Raw genomic sequence first — 26,143 nt, forward strand, 5'->3', positions numbered from 1 at the left:
GTCGTGTGTAACGGACCCAGGGCCGCCCGTCTGCTCTGTCCGTTTGTCCGCCCTCCCCGTCCCCCAGCCCGAACCGCCCCGGGCACCCACTGCAGCGACAGCCGCCCGCAGCCGCGCCACTCGCCAGCGCACTCCCGGCACGGGCAACACGCCGGCGCTTTGGCCACGGGTTCAAAACCGCACCAGAAGAGGAACAGGGCTCGGGTGAAAGCGACCGCTCTTACCTTTGCTCTTGGCTGTACCGCAGCACTCCACCCATTTGCCAGACGGGCTTCGGAGTGGCAGCCTCGGCAGCCACCGGCGCTCGGGCAGCCGGGAGGGCACCCACAGCACCCTACTGCCAGCCGTGGCACCCCACTGCACGCACTCGCCCCTGCCTTAAAATCACAAGCCAGGGATGGCCGCAGGGACGAGGCACAGCTTGAGCACTAGCAGCAGGCAACGGCTAATAAAGTTTACCTACGCTGCTTCGCTGACCGGAACCTAAACATGGACGTGAATTTCTGGGCTTGGGAGGAGTTTGCAGCTGGAATCAAAGCTCTGGAAAAGGACTAGATGGAATTGCTCACTCCGCTGCAGACAGGAAAATAAATGCCTTCTTCTGAAGTGATGCAACCCACGGCATCAGCAGCACGCTGACAAAGTGAGTCAGTGACAGGTCAGGGTGAGACAGTGCTCGAGGAGGACAGGAAGTGCTTTGCATGCACAAGTGTCTGCACCGAGGCGGCTGCACAGCCTTTTCCTAAACAAACTGCACTCTTGGCTGATCTGCCAAACCGGGATCTTCACTGCATCATCTTAAGCTGAAGCAGCAGGAGGAGGCCTCCGTGTCTCGCTTCCCTGGGAAGGAGACGGCCGAGTGAAAAGCTCGGGAACAGCCGTATCGTGGCTCTCAGCAGTTACACCACAGTCTCGCCCGCGTCTGCGGGATGTGCGGAGCAGAGCGCGCCCGTCCAGCCACCAGCCCCTCGCAGCGGCGGGGCGGCAGGGCCAGCGAGCACGCCAGGGTCCTGAGGCGACACGGAGCACGCAGGCACAGAGGAACTACCCCCTGCAGAGGAGTACTGCCGAGCCAGCTGAGCCCCCCCAGCCCCGTACCTGCGGGGAGCAGAACCCGCCTCGCTTCCCCGGGCTTAACGCCTTTCCCTTGGCAAACGCCAGTTTCACCGGCCACGACACCCGGAAGCCATAGCACGGCCAAGGGGGTGACGTTATTTGTCTTTGCAATTAGAACTGCACGTAAAGCACCGACCCAGGAAGGCCTGCTAGCTGACGGGGAGCGCTGGCAGCCCCAGCCCCGGCGGCCGCTCCGCAGGTCGAGCAGTGCCCTCAGGTGGCCAACGGACTCCCCGGGTTTGGGACCTGCCTCGCCAGAACACGGAGAGCACGAGCACATCTACACTCTGCACAAGTATGATTCTTTATTTGGCCTTCTCTGGGAAGCTACAATTCCTTACCAAGTATGTTATATAGAGACAGGCGTCCCCCCCTCCCCAGGAACGTCACAGGGCATCGGTGTCATGGCCAACAGAAGATGTCCCCAAAACTGTCACCTGCCACTGCTGCTGCCACAGAGCGGGAAGTGTTACGACTGTGATTTAAACATGCCCCAGCAGAGACATCATATTCTAACGCACTCGAAAACTGCCTGTGTCAGAACCCAGATGTCCATGCACCTCAGTAATTAGTTTTTCAAGCCAAATTTGCTCCTTCCTCTTCAATGTACAGGTGGGAGGAAAGCAAACACGATGCTCAGAGGCACGAGGTGCAAACCGCTTTTAAGCCTCAATTTGACATTTTTTTATTTATTTGTAAGGATAATACCTAAACATCTTTCTTACATGGTATCAGCCTGCTGGACTTTATGTCACGCTCATTTGTTAGCGGCACACCTCAAGTCATTAAGCCTCAGCATTTTTTTCAGCATACAAAATATCCATGTCGGGCAAAAGAAAGGATGACTTCCGTGGCTGAAGACGACTCCCCTCTGTCTTCCCAGCTTGTTCAGCTCAGCCTCTTCTTCAGTCCATTTCCACCTGCAAATGAAACAGTCCAAGCATTTCCTACTGGGGGTCAAGTACCCAACTCATTCAGCTTCCAAAAAGCACCTGTAAAGCTTCCTCAACTCATCATCATCCTCTTTGTGGTCACCTCAGCACATACCTCTCTCGTAGAAGCTGGTCAACATCAGTCCCTCCTGTTCTGTCACGAGTCTGTGGAGCTGCACAGCTCTTGCTGGTTGTCCACAAACAGAGAGATCTTAAGAAGTGTATCTGAGTTGGAAGGAAAAAAACAACCCCATTAGCTTAACGTTTTTTATCTGTAATCTGTGTCCATAAAAATTTAACTTGTTTTTAAACGCAGTAAAGGAAAACGTAGGTAAAACTTGGTGATCCGCTTTGCTCGGTCTACTAAGTCCCCTGCTGCACTGCGAGGAGGGATGTTGCCTCCAGCTGCGCCTGGGGCGCGAAGGCGAGTAGCTACAACCGGAGTGGTTCCTGAGATCTCAGAGATCGGCTGCGAACTGAGCAGGGTGGGTCACCGGCCTGCAGCACCGGGCCCGCGGGCTGTCTGTGGGGCAGAGCTCGTGGGCTGTCCGTGGGGCAGAGCTCGTGGGCTGTCCGTGGGGCAGAGCCCGCGGGCTGTCCGTGGGGCAGAGCCTGCGGGCTGTCCGTGGGGCAGAGCCCGCGGGCTGTCCGTGGGGCAGAGCCCGCGGGCTGTCCGTGGGGCAGAGCCCGCGGGCTGTCCGTGGGGCAGAGCTCGGCACGGGGCTCTCGAGAGGCCCACCGGGCGCAAGCAGAGCTACCTTGGACGACGTCTTCGTCGTAGCGCCCCAAGATCCTCTCCCAGGACCGCGGGAGGGCTTCCATGTCGTCTAGGTCGTCGCAGCTGACGCGGAGCAGGAGCAGCTCGCTCTCCAGGTACCTTGGTGCGCGCTAAGGAAAAACCCACCGGGAGGCGAGCCCGCCCGCGCCGCCCGCCCGCCCGCCGCGGTTGGATACAGCCGCCGGTAGTACCGCTCCAGGTCCCGCAGCGCCTCCAGCGCGTCGGCCACCGAGGGGCAGCGCGGCCCCCGCCGCAGGGCCGCCGCCGGGCCCAGCTCCGCCGCCCGCCGCTCGCACACCCGCAGCGCCGCGCCCAGCCCGGCCGCCGCGCCGTCCCGCACGGCCCGCAGCTCGGCCCTGCGCGGCACAGCGGGGAGCGCTCAGCGCCGGCCCCGCGGCCCCGGCTCCCGGTCCTCCCCCCCACGCCGGTCCCGGCTCCCGGTCCTCCCCCCCACGCCGGTCCCGGCTCCCGGTCCTCCCCCCCACGCCGGTCCCGGCTCCCGGTCCTCCCCCCCACGCCGGTCCCGGCTCCCGGTCCTCCCCCCCACGCCGGCCCCGGCTCCCGGTCCTCCCCCCCACGCCGGCCCCGGCTCCCGGTCCTCCCCCCCACGCCGGCCCCGGCTCCCGGTCCTCCCCCCCACGCCGGTCCCGGCTCCCGGTCCTCCGCCCCCCCGCCGGCCCCGGCTCCCGGTCCTCCCCCCCCCGCCGGCCCCGGCTCCCGGTCCTCCCCCCCCCACGCCGGTCCCGGCTCCCGGTCCTCCGCCCCCCCGCCGGCCCCGGCTCCCGGTCCTCCCCCCCACGCCGGTCCCGGCTCCCGGTCCTCCGCCCCCCCGCCGGCCCCGGCTCCCGGTCCTCCCCCCCACGCCGGTCCCGGCTCCCGGTCCTCCCCCCCACGCCGGTCCCGGCTCCCGGTCCTCCCCCCCACGCCGGCCCCGGCTCCCGGTCCTCCCCCCCACGCCGGTCCCGGCTCCCGGTCCTCCGCCCCCCCGCCGGTCCCGGCTCCCGGTCCTCCCCCCCCCGCCGGCCCCGGCTCCCGGTCCTCCCCCCCACGCCGGCCCCGGCTCCCGGTCCTCCCCCCCACGCCGGTCCCGGCTCCCGGTCCTCCGCCCCCCCGCCGGCCCCGGCTCCCGGTCCCCCCCCCCCCGCGCCCCGCCGCCCCCCCGCCGGCCCCGGCTCCCGGTCCCCCCCCCCCCCCCCGCGCCCCGCCGCCTCACCGCCGGCCGCCCAGCTCCTCCAGCAGCGCCTCGGCCGCGCCGCGCTGCTTCCGCCAGAGCCGGGCCGGCAGGTCGCGGCCGCAGTCGCGCAGCGGGGAGCGGCCCCAGGCCACCCGCCGCGCCGCCCGCATCTGCGCCGCCAGCGCGGACAGCGACCGCAGCGGCGGGGCCCAGCCCGCCAGCGCCGCGCGCCACGCCGCGTGCTGCCGCGCCGCCGCCGCCGCCCACGCGCGGAGCGGCCCCGGCTCCGGCCCGGCCGCCGCCGCCGCCATGGCGGCCCCGCGTTGCGTCATCGGGCCGCGCCGAGCGCCGGCCGGCCGCGCCGCGCCGCGCCGAGCGCTGATTGGCCGCCCGGCAGCGGCGGTTGGGTTTGAACGCGCGGCGGGCGGCGGCGCTCCCGGCACCGATCCAGGCGCCCGGCTCCGGCATCGACCGCCGGTGCCGACTCCCGACCGCCGGTCCCGATCCCTAACCGCCGGTCCTGATCCCTAACCGCCGGTCCTGACCGCCGGCCCCGGCCCCGGCCCGCCGCCATGCCTCCCGCGCGGAAGAAGGCCAGCGCGAGCGCGCGCGGCAGGAAGCTGGCGGCCTTCCTGAAGGATTTCGACCGAGAGGGTGAGGAGCGGGGGGAGCGGGGGGAGCGGGGAACGGGAGGAGCGGGGCCCGGTCCCGGTCCCGCCGGCGCTGACGCCCGTGTGTCCCCGCAGTGCGGAGCCGCGTCCAGCAGCTGCGGGCGAACGAGCAGCGGCTCGCCAAGGAGGCGGAGAACCTGTACAACATCGAGATGCTGCGGCTGCCGGTGCCGCTCCGCGAGATGAACTGGCTCGACTACCTCGGTACCGGGGCCGGGGGGGGGGGGGGCGGCGGCGCGTTTCCCCGCGGTAACGGCAGTTCCCGGCGGCAAAGGGGCCGGCGGGCCGCCCGCTGAACTGGTTCGCGCTGGCTTTTTGCACCCTGGGGGTGGCGCGTTAAGCTATGGCTGCGTTTGCTCGATCGGCTGTCCGAGATATTTAGCGGGTTTTTTTAAAAAATGTTTTCCTTTTAGCTAAAGGAGGAAGCAAGAAGGCATTGGAAGAGGCAGCGAGGGTAGGTATCTAGCAGAAGTATTAGTCTTTTCGGATGCTTTTGCGTACTGCTGGTGGAACTGAGGCGTTTCTTGAGTCTGTAGGAGCGTTGCAACAGCAGAGGCCATGCAAATACTGTCATCGATGCTGCTTTAACCCTCGACAGTAAGAGATGCCCGTCGTATCCAATACGGGATTTGTGTACACACACTGCGCCTTGCTGGGCTCTCCTTACCCGCTGGATTTCAATCCCAGGTCCCTCGGAGCACGTGCGCTTTTCAGTAAATTAAAGCCGTTCTAAGTTGATTGAGCAGCAGGGCACAGGTGAGGCGTACTCGCGGCTGCCAGGTCAGGCGTGTTAGTCCTGAATGACACACAGACCTCGCATGTTGTTGTCGCCTCCAGAATAACGTGAGAGTCCCAGTTTGAGCCAAACAGAAAAGATAGAGGCATTCTTGCTGTAAAATAATTAGGAATGTGCTCTACAACTTGGTCTTCTCAGAACTATATGCTACTGATAATCCTAATGGTGTTGTGACTGTTTTAATTTTAGACAGACTTGGAAATAACGGAAATAAACAAATTAACAGCAGAAGTGATCCAGACTCCTTTAAAAATCATCAAGAAAGGTCAGTTTGTCTTAAATGTGGTGACAAGTAGTGAGATGACAGCATGTTGGGGTTTACATACTGTGAATAATCAATCAGTTCTTACTTATACCCCTCAATGTATTTAAAGGCAGGAAAATAATCCTACTTTTGTCCCTACTGTCTGCAGTAGTTCTGCTTAATTTTATTAAAACACTCAAAATAGTGCTCTGTCAACCATTTGGATTACATCGGAATTTGGATTTCAGAAGCAAATTATTGCCAAAAATGCTTGTGGTTGTTTACCATTTCCCTCCGCTGCTAGCTATTAATGTGAAATTATTATTTACTTTCAACTTAAATAACACTTTCTCTTTCTAGTGGAAAAATCTAAACAGGATGTTGAAGCTACCGAAGAAGAAGCAGAGCCTCCTTTGCTTCCTCTAGCAAAGAAAGCAAAACACGATAGCCAATATCTTCCAGAACTAGAAGCTGCAAACGTTAATCCAAGAACTGTAAAGGTAAATAGTTACTGTTTGCGATGACTTTATTCCCAAGATAGAAACTACTTACTGAGATGATGCCTACGATCACAGAGCTGTCTGGGATACTTTGAGGGGGGGCTTCAAGCCAGGTATCACTTTGTGAAGCTCCTAGCAGTAGGAGAAGATCACAGAAGCTTGTATGGTGTTTCTTTCTGGACTCCTGTGCCATTAAAAGGGGCCTATTGAGCCAAACACTTTGTATGGAAGCGTTTGTTCAGGGTGGGCTCAGCTGTCACACGGGAGTGGAGTAACTGATTTGGTGAGTAACGTGTGTTTCAGGTGAAAGCTTCCACTAAAAAAGTGCCAGTGTCCAGGAGCAGACGACCTCCTTCAGCACGAGTGAAGCGCATGAGTAAAAGGTAATTGGGGATATTTTTTTTGTTGGATTTCAGGAATGGAGAATAAGTGTGTAGTGTTAGTATAACTCTTAATTTCAGTGGAGTATAGTTTAGTAGGCTGGTTGATATAGTTGTGCCACTATAGGAAAAAAAAAAAAAATCTGTGACTGGCAGTGAATGAAAGCTAGGCAGATTCCTCTCCTGTGATGACCAGCTATCCCTAGCAGTGGGGCTTACCTTTGCTTAGTAAGAACCTCTGGTTTTCTGTGGTGATACCCTCATTCAAGTCTTTGATAAGGTATTGCTTGTGCATTTGTTAAAAGTATTATGAGCAGATGTTTATTTCCCTTTGGCAGATCAAGCAAAACCAGCTTTATTACCCCAGCTACTGGTAGAATTGTTGATCTCTGTGCTCGAGGAGGAACCTCCATGGTCACACCCAAATTTGATTCCAGGTTTGTACTCTTGAATTTCTCTGTCAACCTCCCCTGTAGGAGAGTGCCTTGCCATTTGCTTTATGTATGTCTCTGTCAGCTATTCGCAACATAATCCTCAGCGGCTCTTTGAACCTGAAATGAAAGGCTTTTAGTCAAAGTGCTTCAAGCAATTGCAGTGAAATTACTTCCCTATAACTTTTTGTTTCAGAATTTTCAAGACACCGGGGTTGCGCACACCTGCAGTAAATGAACGTGTTTACACCATCTCTGCCAATGGCAGCCCCCTTGCTGACAGCAGTGACGTCTTCATTACAGTCCCTGTTGGAGGAGGGGAGGTAAATCAGGAACTTTAATATGTAAAATCTATGCTGAAGGGATAGCTTGTAACTTCCTGGGGGCCTTACCAGTTTGAGGTCACACACTCTTGTCTCTTTAGTTGTGCCACTGCCGTTTATCATGGGATTGATCTGGCTTAAAAAGAACCTTGAAAGATTTTTAGTCAAAAGTGGGAGCTGTTCAAGCTGGCCAAAGCAGAATGCAGAATGATTTTTTTTTTTTTTTTTTTTTGGCTGTGCATTTAAGTAACATTTAAAATAGCTTCTGCTGGCAGTAACATGTTAATGCACTGCAAAGAAGGTATGAGATGAGCTTCTGGTCAAGCTGAATGTAGTTCCCTACCTGTATGTGGTCTCCTAGTATGCTTGGATTTTTTATTTTTTTGCTCCTTACTGCTACTACAGCTGACCAAACAGAAAACCTAAGATTTTTTTTTTTCTTTTTTTTTCACAGAGCATTCGTTTAACAGCAAATGACTTGACCAAGAAGAATCTTCTTCACCTGAATCCAGAGGCCCAAGGAATTATGAAGAAGCTATCAGTAAGTCTGTGTCTTTTTGTCAGTCATGACCTGAAGTTGTAAGGCAGCATTGTCACTCTGTCATTAGTCACTGGGCTGTTGAGCTGTAATGGAAACTCCTTATCTTCTCCCCCTTGTCTTGTATTTTGGCTCATGTCAGTGGTCAAGAAGCATGAACTGAGAAGGGAGGGAGGGGGAGTAGCTTTACATCACATTTAGCTTAATACAAATTAGATAAACCATGCAGTTTGTGAAAAAGAACTATTATCAATGTTTTGATTAAACTGAATCAAAACTAAGAGTGTCCTGTACTTAAGGGAGAAGTTGTAAGTGGTTGTGGGGCATAATAGCATCTCTTAGAGTACTGATTAAGTTCTCTTTCTTTCTAGGTTCGTCTCGCACAAGCTTGCAGTGGTGCAAAGAGCCAAAGATGAAACTCAATTCGTGTTGACAGTTCTCTGTAAATACAGAATGTTACATTTAGGACTCTGCTACCTTTACTTCTTCTTCTAATTTGTCTCTTCCTTCCATTAATTTACAGAATGGAAGTTAAGAACTGATTTTTCTACTTACAATATGTAATGGGATTAGAATAGATTGCATTTTTTAATTCAGGAAAAAAATACTTCCTTTTTCCTACTTCCTTTAAGGTTGAGACCAAGATACGGTTATCTTGGGCTTGCAGACCTGGGCAGAAAGGTTATTCTGATGTCTTGCAGAAGATGTAAGTGGTGGACACAAGTGACTGGAGTTCATATCTGTCTGGGCAAAGAAAGCAGCAGATGAGATTTGCTGCATTTCCTTCCAGGCACATCCTTTCTCTGCAAATGTGCTTAAAAGGTGATGACCATCTCAGTACTTGAGATGCCTAAAGGCAAGTTACTGGTGCCTGGGACTAAATGGAAAACTTCTTGTAGTTCAGGATGCTGCCATGAATAGCAATCCTTTTGTTTGTAGACCAGCCATTGTATTTATATCGGGCTTTGAGGTTTTTATAGTGAACTTCTGTATTTTATTGTTTTTAAAGAAATAAAAGATCACAGGTACTTGAATTTAGCAGCATCGATCAGCTAGACTGCTGCTTAACTGGGTTACTGAGAGAAACTTTACAGCTACTGGAATATCTCTAATGTGAGAGAACTTTGCTTTTCCTACGCCCCCTTCAGAATCTTTAGGAGGAGCAGTACTCCTGAAACTGAGTATAGACAGGGAAGAAGAAAGCTTGGACTAGTCAAAGCATTGTTTTGCCCTTTCTTCTCACCTAAATTGAGTTGATCGGTGGATTTGACAAGGAGCCATATCCAGTAAATGCTGTTTGAACAGAACAAAACAGCTTTCTCAGTTGTTAATGTTTTTTCCCCATTGCTTATAGAAAATACAGCAAAATCTTGCTCTACTTCAAATTCATGCAAATTCAACTTTAAATGTAGCCTCTTGGGAAAGGGTTTTACTGTATGTATATTTGAAAATGTAAGCAGGAGTGGAGCACTCGCGTGGCTTAACACTTCCTTGCAAAAGGAAGCAGGGAAGAAGTCTTGTATTTGCTCTCTTGCAACCGCCGTCCTACTTCTCAACAGCCTGGAAAAGCAGAGCTCTTTATGAAGCACTAGCTTTCTGTGGGAAGATTGCATAAAGTCTTAAAATGTAAGACTCCCCTCATTCAAAACCCAGGGTTTCATTTTTATTGTGAATCTCTGTAGTTGGTACAGATGGGAGACGGCACGTCTCTTGTCTGTTGACCTAAGATGTGGAATCCCTTAAAAGTGGTTAGCTACAATTCCTGAAGCATTAGTCTGTATGGATCATACAAAGTCAAATATGTAAAATACCATCCGCATGAGGCAACCTGATAATCCTCTGTTTCAGCAGGGAAGCTAACATGGGAACATTTTAATTGGAATGTTAAGAGAGCATTTGGAGTAAAAAAACTTTGCTTCTCTAACTTTGTCTAAGATTTTTTTTCTAGAAATAAGCCTGTTTCTTTGTTAGCTGGCACACCGTCCATTCCAAAGAGACCTTTTTGTACTTGATTTAAGCCTCTGAAGAGGCTATAAACAAAAGCATTGAGACTTTGGTCATTTTTCTAGGTTTGTTAAAGTTCTGCTTTTGGCTAAAGCCAAGCCTACAGCATGATTAAGAAGGAAGACTGGGAAAAGCTGCTGTCAGAGGTAACTTATCCTTTGTGGTAAATCTTTGATGTAGCGTGTGGCATGGGAGAAAGTTTGCAGAACAGCATTCATACATGAATTTACTTTAAAAAGCAAGCATATTACTGTAATGCAAACCTCAGGTATATACCGTATATACCATGTATTTGGAAATCGCTCTTTAAGAGGTTTTGGCAGCTTCTAAGTCCTAACTGCAGGTGGCAATATTGTAAACTACTAAAGTGTAAGCACACTTGCCTTGCTGTTGTTGGACTCTGTGAACGTATTAATTAAAAAATAAAATAAGTAGTTAAGCTGTAAATAAAACTAACACACTTGGATACAGAAGTGCAAGTCTAGATTCTGCTTTAAACATGTCTTTACCGGGAAAAAAAATGAACTAGAATGTTTAGCTAGCCTAGAGAATTCTGTTTATACTGTCTGCTTTTAAAAGCTCTAGTTACAATCGTTAAGGCCCGGCGTTGACAGGCTTGTTACGCTCAGCCGTTTCCATCTCCTGTTTAATGCTGAGGTATGGAACTGTTAATTAGTGAATCCAGGAATTAACGGTTTTGCCTAGTACTAGACGGTCGCACTCCTCCAGATTAATGAGCCTTGAGCAGTAGAGATGCAGATGCTGCTTCTCCAGCCTTTCTCACTTCCACAGACTTGCCCACTGCAAAGGTGGAAGCCCGTGTCCCTGCAAGCCTGCCTACCCAGCTCCAACAGCAGAGGCATTCTGTTGTTTCTAACTCTAGATTTATGAGCCAGACATTTCTGATTCTTTTGGAGGAAGAAAGGCCATATTTGTGCTGTTATTCAGGTTAACACATTATTTATGTCTACAGCAAAAAAATTGCTTGAAAAATAGAATTTATCAACTGGAAGAAGTAGAATCTGTAGGACTTGGGGGCTTACGGCTGCACTTTGGTTTGTACCTGTTTGGGTCGTCTGTGCTGAATTTGCTCTGTAGAATGGGGAGGCAGCATAGCTCAGCAGAGGTGACGCTGCTGGAGCATGGCCTTCCCAGTGCAGTGCAGCCAACAGTGCTGTTAATATTCAAGCTTCCTTTTCCAATAGTCAGAGTGAGTTAATTGCATCTGACATGAATTAATGCTATCTGGCAGCTAATAGCTAAACAGATTCATCATCTAAATCCATTTTGCATGCTGCCTGCACCATGTGCTACTGTAGAACATGGGGAAGCAGTATTTTAGTTTTCTGCCGTTTTCTTGCTCATGTAAATTGTTGGCATCACTTCTTTTGCACCCTTTTGCACACTACTTGGCAGTTGCATTTTGTTTAACAAAGCTGGAACCTCCCTCTTCGGTTCAAGAATTACGGGGGCAAGAAAAGGAAGCTGTGTCTGACCTTTTTCGTGGATTTGGGGGAGGTTTTGTATAATTATGTCAGCCTGGCTGTAGTCTGAGCTGCTCTTTAAGTAATGGGAAATAAAAAGCGACACAGGAAAAATAACTATTCTGTCGGGTTGGAAGAGGCTGCATCCGTCTCTGGCCAGAGCAGTTCAGCCTACAGAGCGAGCCTGCCGCGGGCCTGGCTCAGGGGCTGGCCGGAGGCGAAGGGACGCCGAGGTGCCTGCTCAGAACATCGCCCTCGCCTGTGGTCTTCCCAAGAACTGGACTGCGTGACCCCCGGGGGCCTCTGCTTGGCGTTCACAGGTGAGGCTCTGCACAAGGAGTTCAGGCCCCCATGTTTTGCAGCTGGTTCCATAAGAAAAAGCGTTTTTCCTGGTTGTAATTTCAGTCACGGTGAATACTGCTCAGGACTGAGAGCTGCGGCTTTCTTGTAGGAAGGGTGGTGTGGGGAGTAATGGCCACGGTTTGCTAAAAGATTGCTGAGCACTGACTTTTTAAGATCAAAGCTCCTGACCTGGACCAGAGCTCTTCCAAAATAAGTTTCCCTTGGGACAGAGCAAGCTGCGGAAGGAGAGCTGGTGGTCCTTTGGGCAGCACAGCCCTGACAGGGCGTGTCTGTGCTTCTCCAGGGCTTTTATAGTGCTGGGTCAGCGCAGCCTTGCAGGGCAGAAAGCATTCCTGCCTTCCCCTGCCTGCGCAGGGCTCGGCCGGCCCCGGCTCGCACCGAGGGGGTGCAGCCGCCCCCCGAGCGCCCGGAGGGGCTACGGCCCTCCGGGGGTGTGAGAACACCTACGCTCAGCCCAACTTCATAATGGAAACGTGGAACTATCAATCTAGAGAAATAATGAGCAGAAGAGGAACCTAGTGAGGTACCTTCCCCAGGATGGGCTGACATTGAACTCCCACAAAGGGACTGTGTTAGATAATGATCCTAATAGGTGGCTCTTCCAGGCAATTTGATAGATGTGCACTATCAAGCATTGTCAGAAATAGCTTCATATACAAAGCAAGCGTTTATCATCATGGACACCTTGCAGGTGGTCACTGATTCGGTGACATTGTAAGAAATAAATAGATAACAATTCCCTGCGTGCTGATAGAAGGGATGATAGTTTAGAACAAATTAGAGCTGTCTCTAGGCAATTTTTTCATGCAGGAGTTTGATTTGCAGGTGCAGGACAGCACATGCAACTCCTACAGCTGACCTGTATAATTCCACCAGAAATCCATGTTTCCTGGGTCAGCTGAAGGGCATAGGAAGGGGAAACAGTCCCCTGAAATCACTGAAAAAGGCATAGAAGAGTTCACATGTCATTTCTTGTCCCTAAATAAGTGATTGGGAGAGGTGCAAATTCAAAGACGAGATGCATATCTGGAAGCCCCTGCCATTTTGGCGAGGTTTGAACAGGCTGTATCTCAAAGTCTGCAGCTAGCAGTAATGATATTCCGCACACCAAAAATTCATCCACTTGTGGAATTTGTGAGTCATTTGGAAAACACAGGTGAGTCTCAGGGGTTAGGGAAATAACAAAAGAAGATATTTTCAGAAAAGATATTATTTGCTTAAGCAATGTGACAAACTGTCCTAGTCAGAGCGTGCACAAACCGACTTTGCAATACGAGTTTCCGCATCACAGTGAATCGCAGGGGGCTGTCTGGGACCAGCGAGGAGCTCAAACTCCTCGTGTCAGTCTGTCACGCGTGACACCGTCCCCTTCGGTCAGGGCTCGGCTCTGCGTGGGGACGGGTGCCCTCTACACTCCCATCGCAGCGTGTGTTTCCACCTGATTGCAGCTGGGACGTTACACTGGCTCTGCTCTGACTTCAATCCCCCAACAGTTCACAGCTGAGCAACGCGCAGTTTTTAATGAGGCGGAAATATAATCTCCAGCGGGGAGGTGAGCCTGGCGGTGCCGATCGCGGCCCGGTGGTGCCGATCGCAGCCCAGCGGTGCCGATCGCGGCCCGGCAATGCCGATTGTGGCCCGGCGGTGCCGATCGCAGCCGGTGGTGCCAATCGCAGCCGGCGGTGCCGATCGCAGCCCGGCGGTGCCGATCGCAGCCGGTGGTGCCGATCGCGGCCGGTGGTGCCGATCGCGGCCCGGCGGTGCCGATCGCGGCCGGCGGTGCCGATCGCGGCCGGAGATGCCGATCGTGGCCCAGAGATGCCGATCGCAGCCGGCGGTGCCGATCGCAGCCCGGCAGTGCCGATCGCAGCCAGCGGTGCCGATCGCAGCCGGCGGTGCCGATCGCAGCCGGCGATGCGGCGGCCCAGCCAGCGGTGCTCCCTGGCACGGCGTCAGACTCCTGTTGCACAGAGGTGAGTGGTCCCCGCGCTGAAGCACGGAGAGTCCGCCCGTGGAAGGAGAAGTAACGGACGGAGCAGAAGTGAGCCCAGGGATTCAGCTCTGCGGCTGCCTCCCGTGGCTCATCAAACCTTTCCCTCTGTGATTGCTGATGGAATGAATGCTCTCAGACCAGAGTTACAAGCCTTGAATTACTCTTCAACAGCTGGCGGCACAGCCTGTCAACGCTACTTAAGCTGCTTTAACTTTGCTTTTTTTTCCCCTTCTTCCTTTGTGGGTGTTTTTTTTGGTGAGGGTTTGGTTTTTTGTTTTGTGGGGTTTTTTTTTTGGTTGGTTGTTTTCTTGCTAACTGACAAAGATTTAACATTTAATTAACCTGACTGACATCATTTAGCAGTTGGGCACTCAATTAGGCATAATGTATTAATTAGCAGACGTGAGTGGTGGTGGGTTTTCCGGGCTGGCATCTCGCCGCAGGGAAGCCGTGCTGCGCCGTGTTTAACGACGTCCACGCCGCTCCGGACAGCCGGGCTCTGCCCTTCACCATCTGCCGTGACGAGATGGTCCCTCTGGCACCTTCCAGCCTTTCGACTGGTCCCATATCGCTTGTCACTGTGCGACGGGGGTTCCAGGAAGCAAATCAAACACTGTTGTTTGCTGTGGATTCAGCTGCAGCTCGTATTCCTCTAATTGGTTGTGCTGCGGGACTCCGGGTGAATCCTGGAGCTGTGTGGTGGGAGAAGAGCCTTGCTGTGGTGCTTGCTCATCTCCCCACGTGTGTGTGTGCTCAGAGGCGAGACAGGCAGTCCCTTGGCAAGTGCCCGACGGCTTAGCAGGGAGCCGTACGTGGGCTGGCAAGAATCAGGCTTGGGGAGGTTGTATAAGGAGACGGAAGGACTGTAGCTTAGCTTCTGGGTAGGGAATTTGATGATGATCCAGACGAGTTCCTGGGGAGCTGCTCTGGGGGGAAGGGGCTGTCCCGTGTGCGGTACCTGCTCTCCTCCAGCCCACCGCTGTTCCTCAGGCCTGGCCGTGAGCACGGCTGGCAGGGGGATGCTGTTGGGCCACAGCCCACCCCTCCGCGTCCCGCCAGCAAAGCGAGGAGGGTCTCGCCCTCCCTACGGCAGCCCCAGACCTCGCTGCCTGGGGGGCGGATGCCTCTGAAGGCGGCAGGGGAAGCCGGTTGCCTGAAAAGTCCAGTCCTCTGCAAAGCACATCGGGGGTCCAGCTCCCCTCTGGCCGCAGGGTGAGGCAGCGGGGGGTGCCGTGCACCCTCCGCAAGACCAGCCCTTTCCTGAGGTGTACGTCGGGTACTGCCTTCCGTGGGAGCTGCCCGCCAGGCAGGCTGCGTCTTGGCTTTCGCAGCCTCACGACAGAAAGTTTGAGCCTGTCGGGAGACCAAAATAAGTCTATCCAATTTATTCATAGATGGTAGCTGTCTTAAAGGCAGGATTTCTTTCACAGCTGTGCTGCAAATCAGATCTGTGTTGTCCAGTGAATCTCATTTACAGCAAGATGATATGAAAATTGATGTGGCTGGACCTCGCTGTGGAATTGCAGGGTGCCACTGCTCGGCTGTCACATCAGAGCTGGGGAAAGCATAAACGTCCTCTTAAAATACAGCAGTGGGAAACAGAGCTTACAGGGTGTGGACTTCAGAGCAATTTCATCCTTAGCAATGATGAGAGTGGGGAAGGAATTCTCTATTTATCTCTGAAAATTAGCACACACAAGCCACAGAGCTTTACTCTTTTCTTGCCCAGAAGCATTATTACACCAAAAAATTGAATTAGACAGAATTGCTAATTTTAACATCACACATGGAGACCGAACTACAAGGCACCCTCCATGTCTCTCCAGGGAAAGATTTATTGCCTGCTACAACCTAATTAATCTAATTTCCCTTAATAAGGGCAAGACAATTACTAGAAGAGTCACGTCCTCAAATTCAGCTGCTGCCCCTAAGCCGGGCAGTGGCCGTGCCCCCAGCGCAGCCCCTCACCCCGGCACCAGGCCTGTGCCTCTGAAGGAACCAGCAAAGGCCCCTCTGGAGCCAGAAGCCACCATGGGAGAGGAGGATGGAGGGAAGGGAGAAATTCCCTCTGTCCTGTGCCCAACACCCGCTCCCATGGGAGGAGGCTGTTGGCCTCGGGCTGCTGGCTGGGGGTCCCGGCGAGGGAGGCAGCCCCGGGCGCGCTCGCAGGGTCGCTGCTGGTGCAGTTACACTCGTGCGTGTCTGTGGAAGAGGGTGCACGGGGGAACAGGAAGGGGTGAGGTGTTTAAGGCACGAAAGCAGGCAGGCTCTGCTCCCAGCACCTCGGGACCAGCATCCCCGAGAGAGCACCTCAACCTTCAGCCACGAGTATTTTCATTAAAAGAAAATATGCTCCTGCAATCTGATGCTCTGATGGTGTCTGTTGTCTCCTGTTCTGCTGGTGTCGTGCAGCCCTGCGGCAACTGGCGGAGAGCAGCTTTCAAGGGAAAAATCAATAGGTACTAGTTATGGGTCAATCTTCCTTATAAAGTATAAACCGTGCTGATTTAGCACAGTTCAGGGCTACACTGAGCAGGGAAGCCAACATGTTTCATACACAATTTGAAATTCATTCATTTGCTGTGAGGTAGTAAGTGGAAATGTTAGTAAGATCTCAGCTGCTGTTGCGACCCCCTCCCTGGGTGTGAGCTCAGGACCCCTGAGCGGGGCCGGGACCCAGCTACAGCCCCCAAAGCGCGGGGATGGAGTGGGGGAAGTGTTGAAGCACAAAGCCAAGGGAAAAGGACAGTTTATCCTTGTCCTGCATCGCTCACAGAAACAGCCCCTGCTCGCCCTGACACCCCCCTTGCGCCGAGCTGGGCCAGGGCTGGTCCCCACGGCGGGGCCGGTCCCCAGCGAGCGGTGGCAGCGGAGCCCACCCGCCCCTCTGCGCGTCTGCTGTCACGGCAATTAAATCCAACTCTGGAGATTGTTTATTTGTTTTCCTTTAGGAAACATGTCTGCTGTGCTCTCTTTCCAGACCTTCCCTTCTGCAAAGGGCTTTAGTTCACCTTCATGAAGAACGCTAATTGCAGAGTAATTTAGTGTGATGAGCAGCAAGCGGATTTTTTTTCCGTTGCTACAGCCTGCATTAGCAATGGAGGTGCTGCTGGATGGTCCTGTGTGTTGTCTCACTATTTCCTTAAAAAAAGGTTGTGAATTTTCTTCCTGCTTACTCCCAAAACGGTCTGCGAGTCCAGAGGCAGGGTGGAGGGGAGAGTGAGTAATGGCAGGTTGCAGATCAGTCTCCCGCCGTGCGGCAGAGCCAGGCGTGTTGTGGGAGAGGGGCTCGAGGAGGGCTCTGCTTCCCGTGGAAAGGTGATTTCTGCCAAGAGTGGCCCTGTGGCCCAGGAGCCTGAGTCCTGATGGCACTTGGCGGATGGAATCTGAGGAGTTGTTCCTCCATGTGAGTCAGCCCGCCTCTGCTGACTGCAAATGAAGGTACGAGAAATTGGACAGTGATCAATGCCAGATGGAAAGTGCAATCAAAAATGGCTTCTGTCTGGAGTGTGTGGCCGGGGGGGGAAGCTCAGCCAGGGCAGTGCTGAGCACTTGACTTGTGCACGCTCACAACCACTCACACTTTCTGTTGCTGAAGTGTTGCACACAAAGATGCAGCTCCATAGGAACCTGCCGGACAAAGAAACCACTTCCCAAGCCCTGCCAGCTCCGAGAAGCTCTAGCAGATAAAAAAAAAAAAGATGCTGTTATCCCGCCAGACAGAAAGGGGCAGAGATCTGAAACGCAATAGCTTTGCACTTTACCGCAGACGGCGCAGAGCGACGTGGCCCCTGTAGCAGCGGGAGCACTTGCAGGCACGCGGGGAGGCGGAGGCGTCCCAAGGGAGCGGGGCAGCAGCAAGGCCTTTCTGTGCCTTGTAGCGCAGCGGAGCCTTGGCAGAGCGTAAACCTCCGGGGTGACAGGAGCACGTCCCCTCCCTCGCAGCCAGCACAGCTCGGCCCGCTAAGGCAGCACAGACAACGGAGGGGAAGTCAAGGGGCGCTGAACATAAATTACAAGGTCTGCGGCGCTCGCACGTGAGCACCAGATTAATTTGTGCATGAGCACCCAATTAGTTCATACGTGAATGCCCAGCTGGTTCAGACATGAGCATCCGAATAGTTGCCACGCAAGTGCCCCGTTAGCAGCTGCCTGAGCCCGGCGTTGGTGGGGGGCTGCTGGGGACCCCGCTGGCATCACAGCAACACCCCATCGTGCACTGAAATGCCAGCCTGGCAGTGGAGCTGGCAGCACCCCCGATTTCAGAGCGGGTGGCCCGGGGGAGGAGGAGATGCTCCCCCCGAGCACCGCGGGAAGCTGCCGTGGGGCAGGTTTGAGCGGGGGGTCCCGGCAAGGACAGGGCTCACCCCCGCAGAAGTGGGGAGTGTCTGGGGCGCTGGCTGTGGACGTCCCGTGGAAGGACACGTCCCAGACCTGTGCCAGCACAAGACAGAACAGTGACAAAGCTCCAGCTGCTCACTATAAATAAAAGTCCTTGCAGGAGAGAACCAATTTCCCTCTTCCTTTGGGACAGTGCCGACCAACAGTAATCCCATTACTTTTGGCAAATAATCCCTGCGGTGGCTCTTTACCTGTTTGAGGAACCAGGTTTCTTGCTGTGAATGAATAGCAGGTTTGTTTTCTCATCAAATATCCATCTCACCTAGAAACGAGAAGGCCCAGTGGCAAAGAGGGGAGGGAGGAAACTTAGGAGACAGGGTTTGATGCTAATAGCCTAAATTAATTGCTGATTGTTTGGAGTGGGATCATCAGAGCCTATGGCTCGCTCCACGTAGGAACATCTCCCTCCTCAGACATCTCGCCCATCTGGCACTTGCCATCTGTTCCCCACAACGCTCCCTGCCTTCTCTGAGGTTTGCTGTCGGCAGTTTCTGGGCGCAGAGCGCTGGAGCCCTGGGAAGGGCCCTGCCTGCGGCCGCGGCGGGGGCGAGCCCCGGGCAGCAGCGTGGAGGCAGCCCCGCACGAGCGTTTTCAGAGGGCGGGTGCTCACGGGGGTCCCTCGCAGCCCGAGCAGAGCATCTCTGCAGGCACATCCTGCACGTGTCACCCCCTGCCCATTAATTATGTCAAAACACCCCAGACACTTCCCGTTCTAATGACGCTGGTAATGTCCCCGCTGGCGAGCCCTGCTCCTGCCCCGCTGCCTGCTCCTGCCCCAGCCAAGGGCAGCCACCCCCTCTGCCAGGGGGCAGGGGCCGGGATGCGGGACGGGCACACCTCGGGGAGCCCGAAGCCTCCCCCGGCGCGGGTGGCCCGGAGCACACCCGCCCGGTCCGGAGGGGCTGTGCTGGGACGGGGGCTGCGGCTGCACCGGAGCTGCCAGGCGACAGCAGCACCGCTGGGAGCGTGCAGCTCCAGAAATGCACCCCACAGCCAAGGGATGTGCCCCCCGGGCTGGTGCTGTGCAGGCAGGGGCTCGGCAGCACCGTACAGGCAAGCCAGGACCAGGATGGGCTGAGGACTCATTAGCTAATTGAGCCAGGCAGGGGCTTGCAGGCTGCAGGGAAAGTCTCTGCTGAGCTTTCCTTCTCTATCTACATCTGCTAATGACCTGGCGTTACCTTCTCACTCCTTTTTCTGGCTAAACCCTGATGCTGCAGTCAGACTATTTCTGCTCTTTGTATATATTATGGTCCTTAAAAACAACAATTTTCTTTTGATTAGAAGTAGAAATACTATTTTAAATACAGAGCCTCCGTGTTGCTTTTCCTTTTTCCCAAGATCTCCCCACACTGACAATGTTCTCATCCTGTTTGGAGGCTGAAATTATTTGCTACAGTCATAATTGCCTTTTGGCTCCAAAGATTACTGATGAATTTTTCTCTGCGGGTATTCAATGGCAGTGCTCTTCTGGCCACATGTGCAGTATCAGCAGCATTGCAGGGTGTTTCCTTTTCTGGTAAAGTGGATCTAATTGATTCTGGGCTAATTCCTGCCTGGAGAGTGGCAGGAGGAGAGCACTCCCAGTCTGGCTGCCCATGGTGTAAGGGAGGAACGGGGGGGACCCTGCTCCTCCTCCCACCTCCCTGGCACCACCGGGCCCTAAGCAAGAGGGAACTGTCACCATCCCAGCGAACTTTTAATCAGCCAGTGCAATAAAAGGGAATCAGTCATGTTAAAGGGGAATCATAAAGTAGCTTTGGAAACCAGAGGGCCGTGCAGAATTGCTCAGCTGTGTTTTTTCAGAGCCCAGCCACTTTATGGTGCCATAAACCTCCCGGCACGTGGGCTGAGCAGCGTAAATCCTGCGCTTGCTCTTCCACACACCGGCTAATGACAGGGGCATGGCGCAGAGTGAGACGAGCTGACACGGGGACCAGGGCGGCGTGTCCTTGCTCTCGCACAGCTAGCCCAACGAGATTTATTTTTTTTGCCGAGTAGACAACTCCGCGCTCCCGGGACACGACAGATGTTGCAGCTTCACCATCTCTGCAACGCTCATTGTAATGCAACTTGCTGAGCTTCTCAGGCTTCAGTGATTCTCCTCTTTGTCACCAGTCTCCAGGTTGTGTCGCTGCCTGTTCTTGATCTCGGCTCTGGCCAAGGTGGGCATCGTGGCTCTCATCTGCCCTCATGTTTAGGCCTCTGCTTACAGAGAGGTTTCTTGAAAAAGGGGGATTTTCTGGAGTAGTTGTCCTAGAGGAGCTGCTGCTGCAATAGGCTCTTCCAGCAGGCTCTTCCCCTGGGACCAGGGGTCCCTTCCCGAGCTGAGGGCGCAGAGAGGCACCATCGGTCTCCATCGCTCCCGGGTCGGGGGGATGCGCCTGCACAGCCCCGGCACATCGCCTCGGCCTCGCTGTGCCCACGGGGGCTGGGGCCAGCGAGCGGAGACAGGGATCCTGGGCAGGAAAAAGGCTTTTTGACTTCTGCTCTTCCACCTGTGAGCATCCCGAGGGTTCCGGAGCGAGCCCCCCTTCATGTGCGGGGACAGGGCAGCATCCCACCCCACCCCCCCCACCCCCCAGCTCTGAACGGGGCCATTCCAGCCCGTCCCACGGCCCGAGGAGTGACCACGGCTCTGTGGGGTGGGTACCGGGGCTGCCCGCGGGGACCCGGGTGACAAATCACCAGTAAAGTTGTTGTGGGGAGCATGCACAGGCAGTAATGGAGTTGTAATGAATTAAGTGCTGTTAAAATTGATGCAGGGCTACTGTAATGAATGTGCATGTGTTGTGAGGATTAGGACACGGGTGTGATGAATATTGTCTATCAGCTGTGATAAAAAGCCTATCATCCCAATACATATTTTCAAAAACTAATTTAAGGCTGAAAGAGATTATTAAAAATGAGGAGAGGAAATTGTCTGGGATATATTTAGAGTCCCTTGCTAGGTAAGATGAATTCTAGAAGTCAAAATACCGCCTGTGGGGTGGAAAGGATAGATGCGGATATTGTGGTAGCCCGCGATAAGAGGACAGGGCTGAGGCAATCCTTCTGCCAGAGGAGAGCGTCGGGGGAAGCAGAGCCCTTGTGTGGGGCCCGTGTGCTGGGCACCTGTGTGCTGGGCACCTGTGTGCTGGGCACCTGAGCAGCGCAGGGACCGTCCCGGAGCCGTCAGCCCTCGCCGGGGGAGCGGAGCACGGAGCTCCTGCTGTCCCCACGCCTCTGCCCCAGCCCGGGGGCCGGCCGGGCCCTTCCTGCCGCGGTTCCTTTCCCGGGTCTGTGCCCATTCTGCAGCTGCGTGGTGGGGACACGAGCTGCTGTCAGCGCTGGCAAAGCATCCCGGGGCTCCCTTGAGGGGAAAGAGCTTCTGCAGAACAAGGTCTAAGAACGGCCTTTGCCTGGAGCTGCCGGGGAAAGAAACCCCCAGCCCTGCTGGTGACGGGTGGGCTCCGGTTCTGTTGCTCCGTATTTCAGTCTCGCTCATTAAGAGCCGTGCCCCGAGCTCTGTGCCAGCTTGGGTCCGAGGAGATGCAGCACCGCGAGCCTGCAACCTGCCGTGCTCCGGACATCTGTAAATCGGAGTTTTGATCTTGACTGTTTCCTCAGTCTTTCATTTAATCTCTCTGTGCTGTTCACAATGACAAGATCATTAGAAACCCAGTTCCTGTTGCAGAGCTCTTCCTCCTGAGCAGTGTGTAACCACGCGGACGATGCCTGCAAGACAAGAGGCTTAATTGTGTTCTTCCAGCATCCAGGGGGATGTCAGCGAGTCAAATTTAAAGCCAGGCTGGATGGGGTTGGGAAATGCACCTCCATTACTCATCCAGCCTGAATGAGGTTTTGGTTTTATTATCTCCCGAAATAGCCGGTGCCTGGGAGGTGCTGATTGAAGCCATTTGAAAACATGACAACATCCTCGGGACAATAGGTGTCTAATCTAATGAAGCCAGAATGCATTAGCTAAGAGCTGCGTAAAGCAAAGAAAATGCAATTAAAGCATTCCTGAGGACAGATGTCGACCTACGTAGGGGACACCGATATGAAGACATTGGCAGAAGTCTAATGAAAATAAATGATCTGTTTGAAACATTCCTCAAATCAATAATGGAGTCGAAGCCACCGCCGCTCCCCCCAGCCCTCAGCGGCTGTCACCTCACTCCTTTGTCACCTCGCTCCTTTGTCACCTGCATTTCGGCCCGTCCCGGCAGAGGCTGGGACCGGGCTGGGGCGGGTCAGGCTCCCGGGAGGACGGTGGCTCTGGGGGAGGACGGGGGGGGGACAGGACAGGCGGGGTGAGGGCAGGCGGGGTGACCAGCGCGCTCGGTGGGTACCAACCCTGGGAGCAGCTTTGCTGGAGGTCAGCGGGCAGGATTTGGGTCGGGGGGCTGGGGGCTGGCTCAGGCTCGGGGGGTCCCGCTGGCCACGAGCTGGGGCTGGCTCTTCCCCCCGCGCGGCTACCCGGGCAGGGGCCGGGCACACACCGGCCCGCGCAGCACCGCGGTCACGGCGAGAGTTTCGTCTTTGCCAAAAGCAGCCCAGGAGGGCATCAGCCCCTCGTTACTCCCCGGTGATGACAGGGCTGCGTGTACGAATGAGGGAGCCGCTGTAATTAGTGCCCGTGCTAATCAACATCAATGACAGGTCAGGGCTTTTCCCAAATAAATGCCCTTCCTGAGGCTGGGAGACTGAAAGCTGTCTTGCCGTCTGTTGACAAGCCAGGATCGCTCCCCTCCTTGCAGAATTTTGTAAGTTTTTGTCTCTAAATAACCACTTAAAATACCTCAGGCTGCTGAATATTAATCAGCTTTTTTCTTCCTTAAAGACTAAATCAGATGAACACACAGAATCTTTCAGTGCAGTTAGACATTGATGCTTCAGAGCCAAATTTCAGCTATTTCATCATCAATAACTGTGGCTCCTTGCTACAGCTTGTATTTTAGCTTCTCAGACTCTCTCTGACAGATTTCCTTTTATTACCCGCTCCTCACTGACGCGGGAAGTCGGAGGATATTTTGATCTGAGCCCGTACATCTCGCTACGTTATTTCATCTTGTGATGCTGGTTTGAGGCAGCGCAGAGCTGCCGCAGCCCCACCTCAGGTTCGCTCTCCCCTGCGCCCCGGCGGGCGCCGGGCCCGTTCCCGCCTGCCCGCGGCTTTCGAACGCCGAGCCCCGGCCGCCAAGGTTGTGCCCGTGAGAGCTGTAATCCGGGGAAACGCACCTTCCCATTGCAGTGTGACCAGTGTAAAGAGCGAGTAACTCAAAGCTCTAGAGCAACGCACTTCTTACAGAGCAAGAAATCCCATTCCCGTTCGCCCCGGTGAGCTGCAGCCCCTGCCCCGTGCTGCGCGGGGGCGTGTGCCCACGCTGCTGCCCCCTCCGGGGAGCCCGTCCTGGGCAGGGGACGATGCTCCGGCCGCGTGCGGGCAGATCTGGTCGGAGCCTCCCCGCTGGCAGCAGCCGCTGTCACCCCCGTGGGTGTTTGGGTAAGTGGAAATGGGGGAAACGTTCCTTTCCCCTGGTTGCTCCACGTGGATTGTGTGTCTCTTGCTCGCTTTCAAGCTGGAGCTACAATTAGGACCTGGGTTTTCTGCTGTACAGCTAATGCATTTTTGGATAGAGATACCTTCCTCTCTCTCTTTGGACTCTTACTTGTGTTATAAATAGTAATTAAAACCACCCACTTTTGTAAATTGCTGGCAAAAGTAACTCGCATCAAATCACGATTCCTTGGCAAGAGTTTAAATTGACATTGATAAGTTTATTTCTAGAAGAAAGTTTTATTTTTGGAAGCTTGATTCATTATGCCACATCACATTTTGATGCAGTGTGATGTGATACCTGACACATTGCATTTCCCCGCAGGTTAAAGCAGAGATTTATATATTGCTCTGCTTTGTGCCATGAGACAACGCGCCGGCTTCTGAGCGCCGCCTTGCTCTTATTAGGCAAGACAATACTCTGTTAACAATAATTTTAACAGACTCAGGGAAACTCTTATCCTTTTGTGGGCAAATGTTACAGTCATAATAGAGCTTCCTTATAAAATAATTTAAGTGGAAACCAGAACCTGCCCCAGCTGCAGACACTGTAGTCCCTACTATGCACTTTATCATGATTAGGAAATCAAAGACATTGCAGCGCTGACTGCAAACGTCTTTCTGCCCAGCTCAGCACAAGCAGCTGCCCCACTAACCCGGGCACTTTGATACTGCTGGTGCTCTGGATGGAAAGGACTCGGGCACATCTGTGAGACGGCCAGGACGGGACCTCTGTCCCGCCTGGCACCCGCCGCACCCGGGCATGCAGGGGCTCCTCGGGACCACCGCCAGCCTCCGGCACTGCCAGCCTGGGCAGGTGGCTGCTAAACTGGTGTTTGGTGCGATGGTTTTCATTTTCAGCCAGCAAGGATTTGGCAGCATCTTCACTAACACAAGAGACCCCTTTTTTGGGGCAGGAACAAGCGAACGCACAAGGAGGAGCCTTGCAGGGGACCGCGTGAGCCCGACCCGCAGGTGCTGGCTGGGCTCCAGGCTGGTTGGGCAGGAGCATCTGCCTCGCAGCAGGAGTGTGACAGCGAGAAACACGGCCAACACGTGAAAACCCCGTGGGTCTCACACACACACACGCGCGTGTACAGCCAGCATGAGGGTAAACTAGTTCCTTCAGGAGATCTGGTGATGAAATGGCGGAGAGGGAATGACTCTGTTGCTGTTCCTCCCGTGAACTGCTGTAATGAATTCTGCTTCTCCTGTAAAGCTGCATTATATCTTCACTTAATGTAACTTTGCCCAGAAACAGCCATAGTGGAAGCAGGCTGGGTCCCTGAGCTTGTTTTTCCCCAGAGACATACAGCATTACCAATTTACATACCACTTACCCTAGGAGCTTGTATTTACAGTCACAAACCACTGTTTACCCAGCACACCGATTGCCATCATCCCAGAGCACCTAAATCTCACAAAAAGCATTTTCATTACTCTATTAATCTCTTTGTCTCCTGGCGTTTAAGAGAATTCACTTAAAAATATTTAACAGCATAAAATCCCCATGGCTGAGTGCCATCCCTATGGCTGCCTGGAGAGCTTGCCCCACCGCCCCCGTGCTGGGGACACCGGAGCGTGTGGCCCCGCTGTGCTCTCATCCCTGGCCCCTCAGCCACAGGGGCTTTCTGAGCGAGGGTGGGCTGCCAGAGCTCCTCACCCCGGATCTGTGGCCCGACAGCCCCTGGGCAGCACCAGCACCATCAGGGATGTGCCGGGTACCAGCCTCCCCGCGGGGTCCATCTGTCCATCAGAAGTGGCGACGGCACGAGGAACAGGCCAGCAGATTTCCATTTCCAAGAGAGATGGAAATCCGAGAGAGGAGCCTTGGGCTCAGCCTGGACGCTGAAATTCTTGTGGTTTGCCCAGAGAATACAGGAGCTGAGCGGGATGGGGAAAAGCACTGCCAGTGCCTTGGCACAGCTCAAAATGAGCTGCAGAAGGGCTTGGCAGGGGATAACCGCCCGTGTGCTGCTGCCCCAGCACATCACAGCACTCCTGACATGGTGGGACATGGCCACTTGCAGGAAACAAATTCAGCCGAGCTGCAGAAACCTTGCAGCGTGTTTTATCCAGTGCTAATAAACACAGACTGCAGCAGGACCTGCACTGCTGTGCCCCGGCCTGCGAACGCGCCTGTCTCAGCCCTGACTCCTCCTGGGTTCAGGCTTTTGCTTTAAAGCACAGAAGAGCTGTTCCATGTTCGTGGTCCCCTGGGGTGTCCCCCGCTGCCTCTGCCCACCCTGTGCAGCGTGACAAGGCCAGTTCTCCCACCACAGGCGTGCGGAGGGCACAGGGGGATGCACAGCACACAGGCACCTTGCCCTGCACTGCTCTGCTGGGCTGGTTTTGTGATTCCTTCCTCTACTGCTCATTCGGCCCTTGAGGGCCCGTCCAGACTTTTCTTCTTTTGTCAGAAAACCCAAAAGCCCCACGGCTGCCCCATCACGCCTGAGCACTCTATTAGGCA

The 26,143-nt window shown here is 54.4% G+C and overlaps 2 protein-coding genes across 2 annotated transcripts; one reads left to right on the forward strand and one right to left on the reverse strand.

Moving 5' to 3' along the window:
- Positions 1–1,397: 1,397 nt before the first annotated feature.
- On the reverse strand, positions 1,398–4,311 carry CUNH1orf109 (chromosome unknown C1orf109 homolog). The gene is made up of 5 exons (XM_042793554.1): positions 4,040–4,311; positions 3,003–3,182; positions 2,807–2,925; positions 2,164–2,273; positions 1,398–2,036 (listed from the first exon to the last, which is right to left on the reverse strand). The coding sequence occupies exons 1-4, from the start codon at positions 4,309–4,311 to the stop codon at positions 2,206–2,208; spliced, it is 639 nt and encodes a 212-aa protein (XP_042649488.1). The 3' UTR covers positions 1,398–2,036; positions 2,164–2,205.
- Positions 4,312–4,384: 73 nt separating this feature from the next.
- CDCA8 (cell division cycle associated 8) lies at positions 4,385–9,807 on the forward strand. The gene is made up of 10 exons (XM_042793524.1): positions 4,385–4,654; positions 4,747–4,875; positions 5,085–5,125; positions 5,657–5,732; positions 6,072–6,211; positions 6,515–6,594; positions 6,930–7,028; positions 7,219–7,345; positions 7,800–7,886; positions 8,255–9,807. The coding sequence occupies exons 1-10, from the start codon at positions 4,573–4,575 to the stop codon at positions 8,297–8,299; spliced, it is 906 nt and encodes a 301-aa protein (XP_042649458.1). The 5' UTR covers positions 4,385–4,572; the 3' UTR covers positions 8,300–9,807.
- Positions 9,808–26,143: the final 16,336 nt, after the last annotated feature.

The sequence above is a fragment of the Tyto alba genome, unplaced genomic scaffold, assembly GCF_018691265.1.
Source record: "Tyto alba isolate M040663 unplaced genomic scaffold, T.alba_DEE_v4.0 Super-Scaffold_20, whole genome shotgun sequence".
Classification (NCBI taxonomy): domain Eukaryota; kingdom Metazoa; phylum Chordata; class Aves; order Strigiformes; family Tytonidae; genus Tyto; species Tyto alba.

Excerpts from the sequence above, each read along its gene's own strand:
- CUNH1orf109 (XM_042793554.1), bottom strand. The coding sequence starts at position 4,311 with ATGGCGGCGGCGGCGGCCGGGCCGGAGCCGGGGCCGCTCCGCGCGTGG. Across the intron at positions 3,183-4,039 it reads GAGGAGCTGGGCGGCCGGCG|GGCCGAGCTGCGGGCCGTGC; the intron begins GTGAGGCGGCGG and ends TGTGCCGCGCAG. Across the intron at positions 2,274-2,806 it reads CGACGAAGACGTCGTCCAAG|ATACACTTCTTAAGATCTCT; the intron begins GTAGCTCTGCTT and ends CTTCCAACTCAG.
- CDCA8 (XM_042793524.1), top strand. The coding sequence starts at position 4,573 with ATGCCTCCCGCGCGGAAGAAGGCCAGCGCGAGCGCGCGCGGCAGGAAG. Across the intron at positions 4,876-5,084 it reads GAACTGGCTCGACTACCTCG|CTAAAGGAGGAAGCAAGAAG; the intron begins GTACCGGGGCCG and ends TTTTCCTTTTAG. Across the intron at positions 6,595-6,929 it reads GTGAAGCGCATGAGTAAAAG|ATCAAGCAAAACCAGCTTTA; the intron begins GTAATTGGGGAT and ends TCCCTTTGGCAG.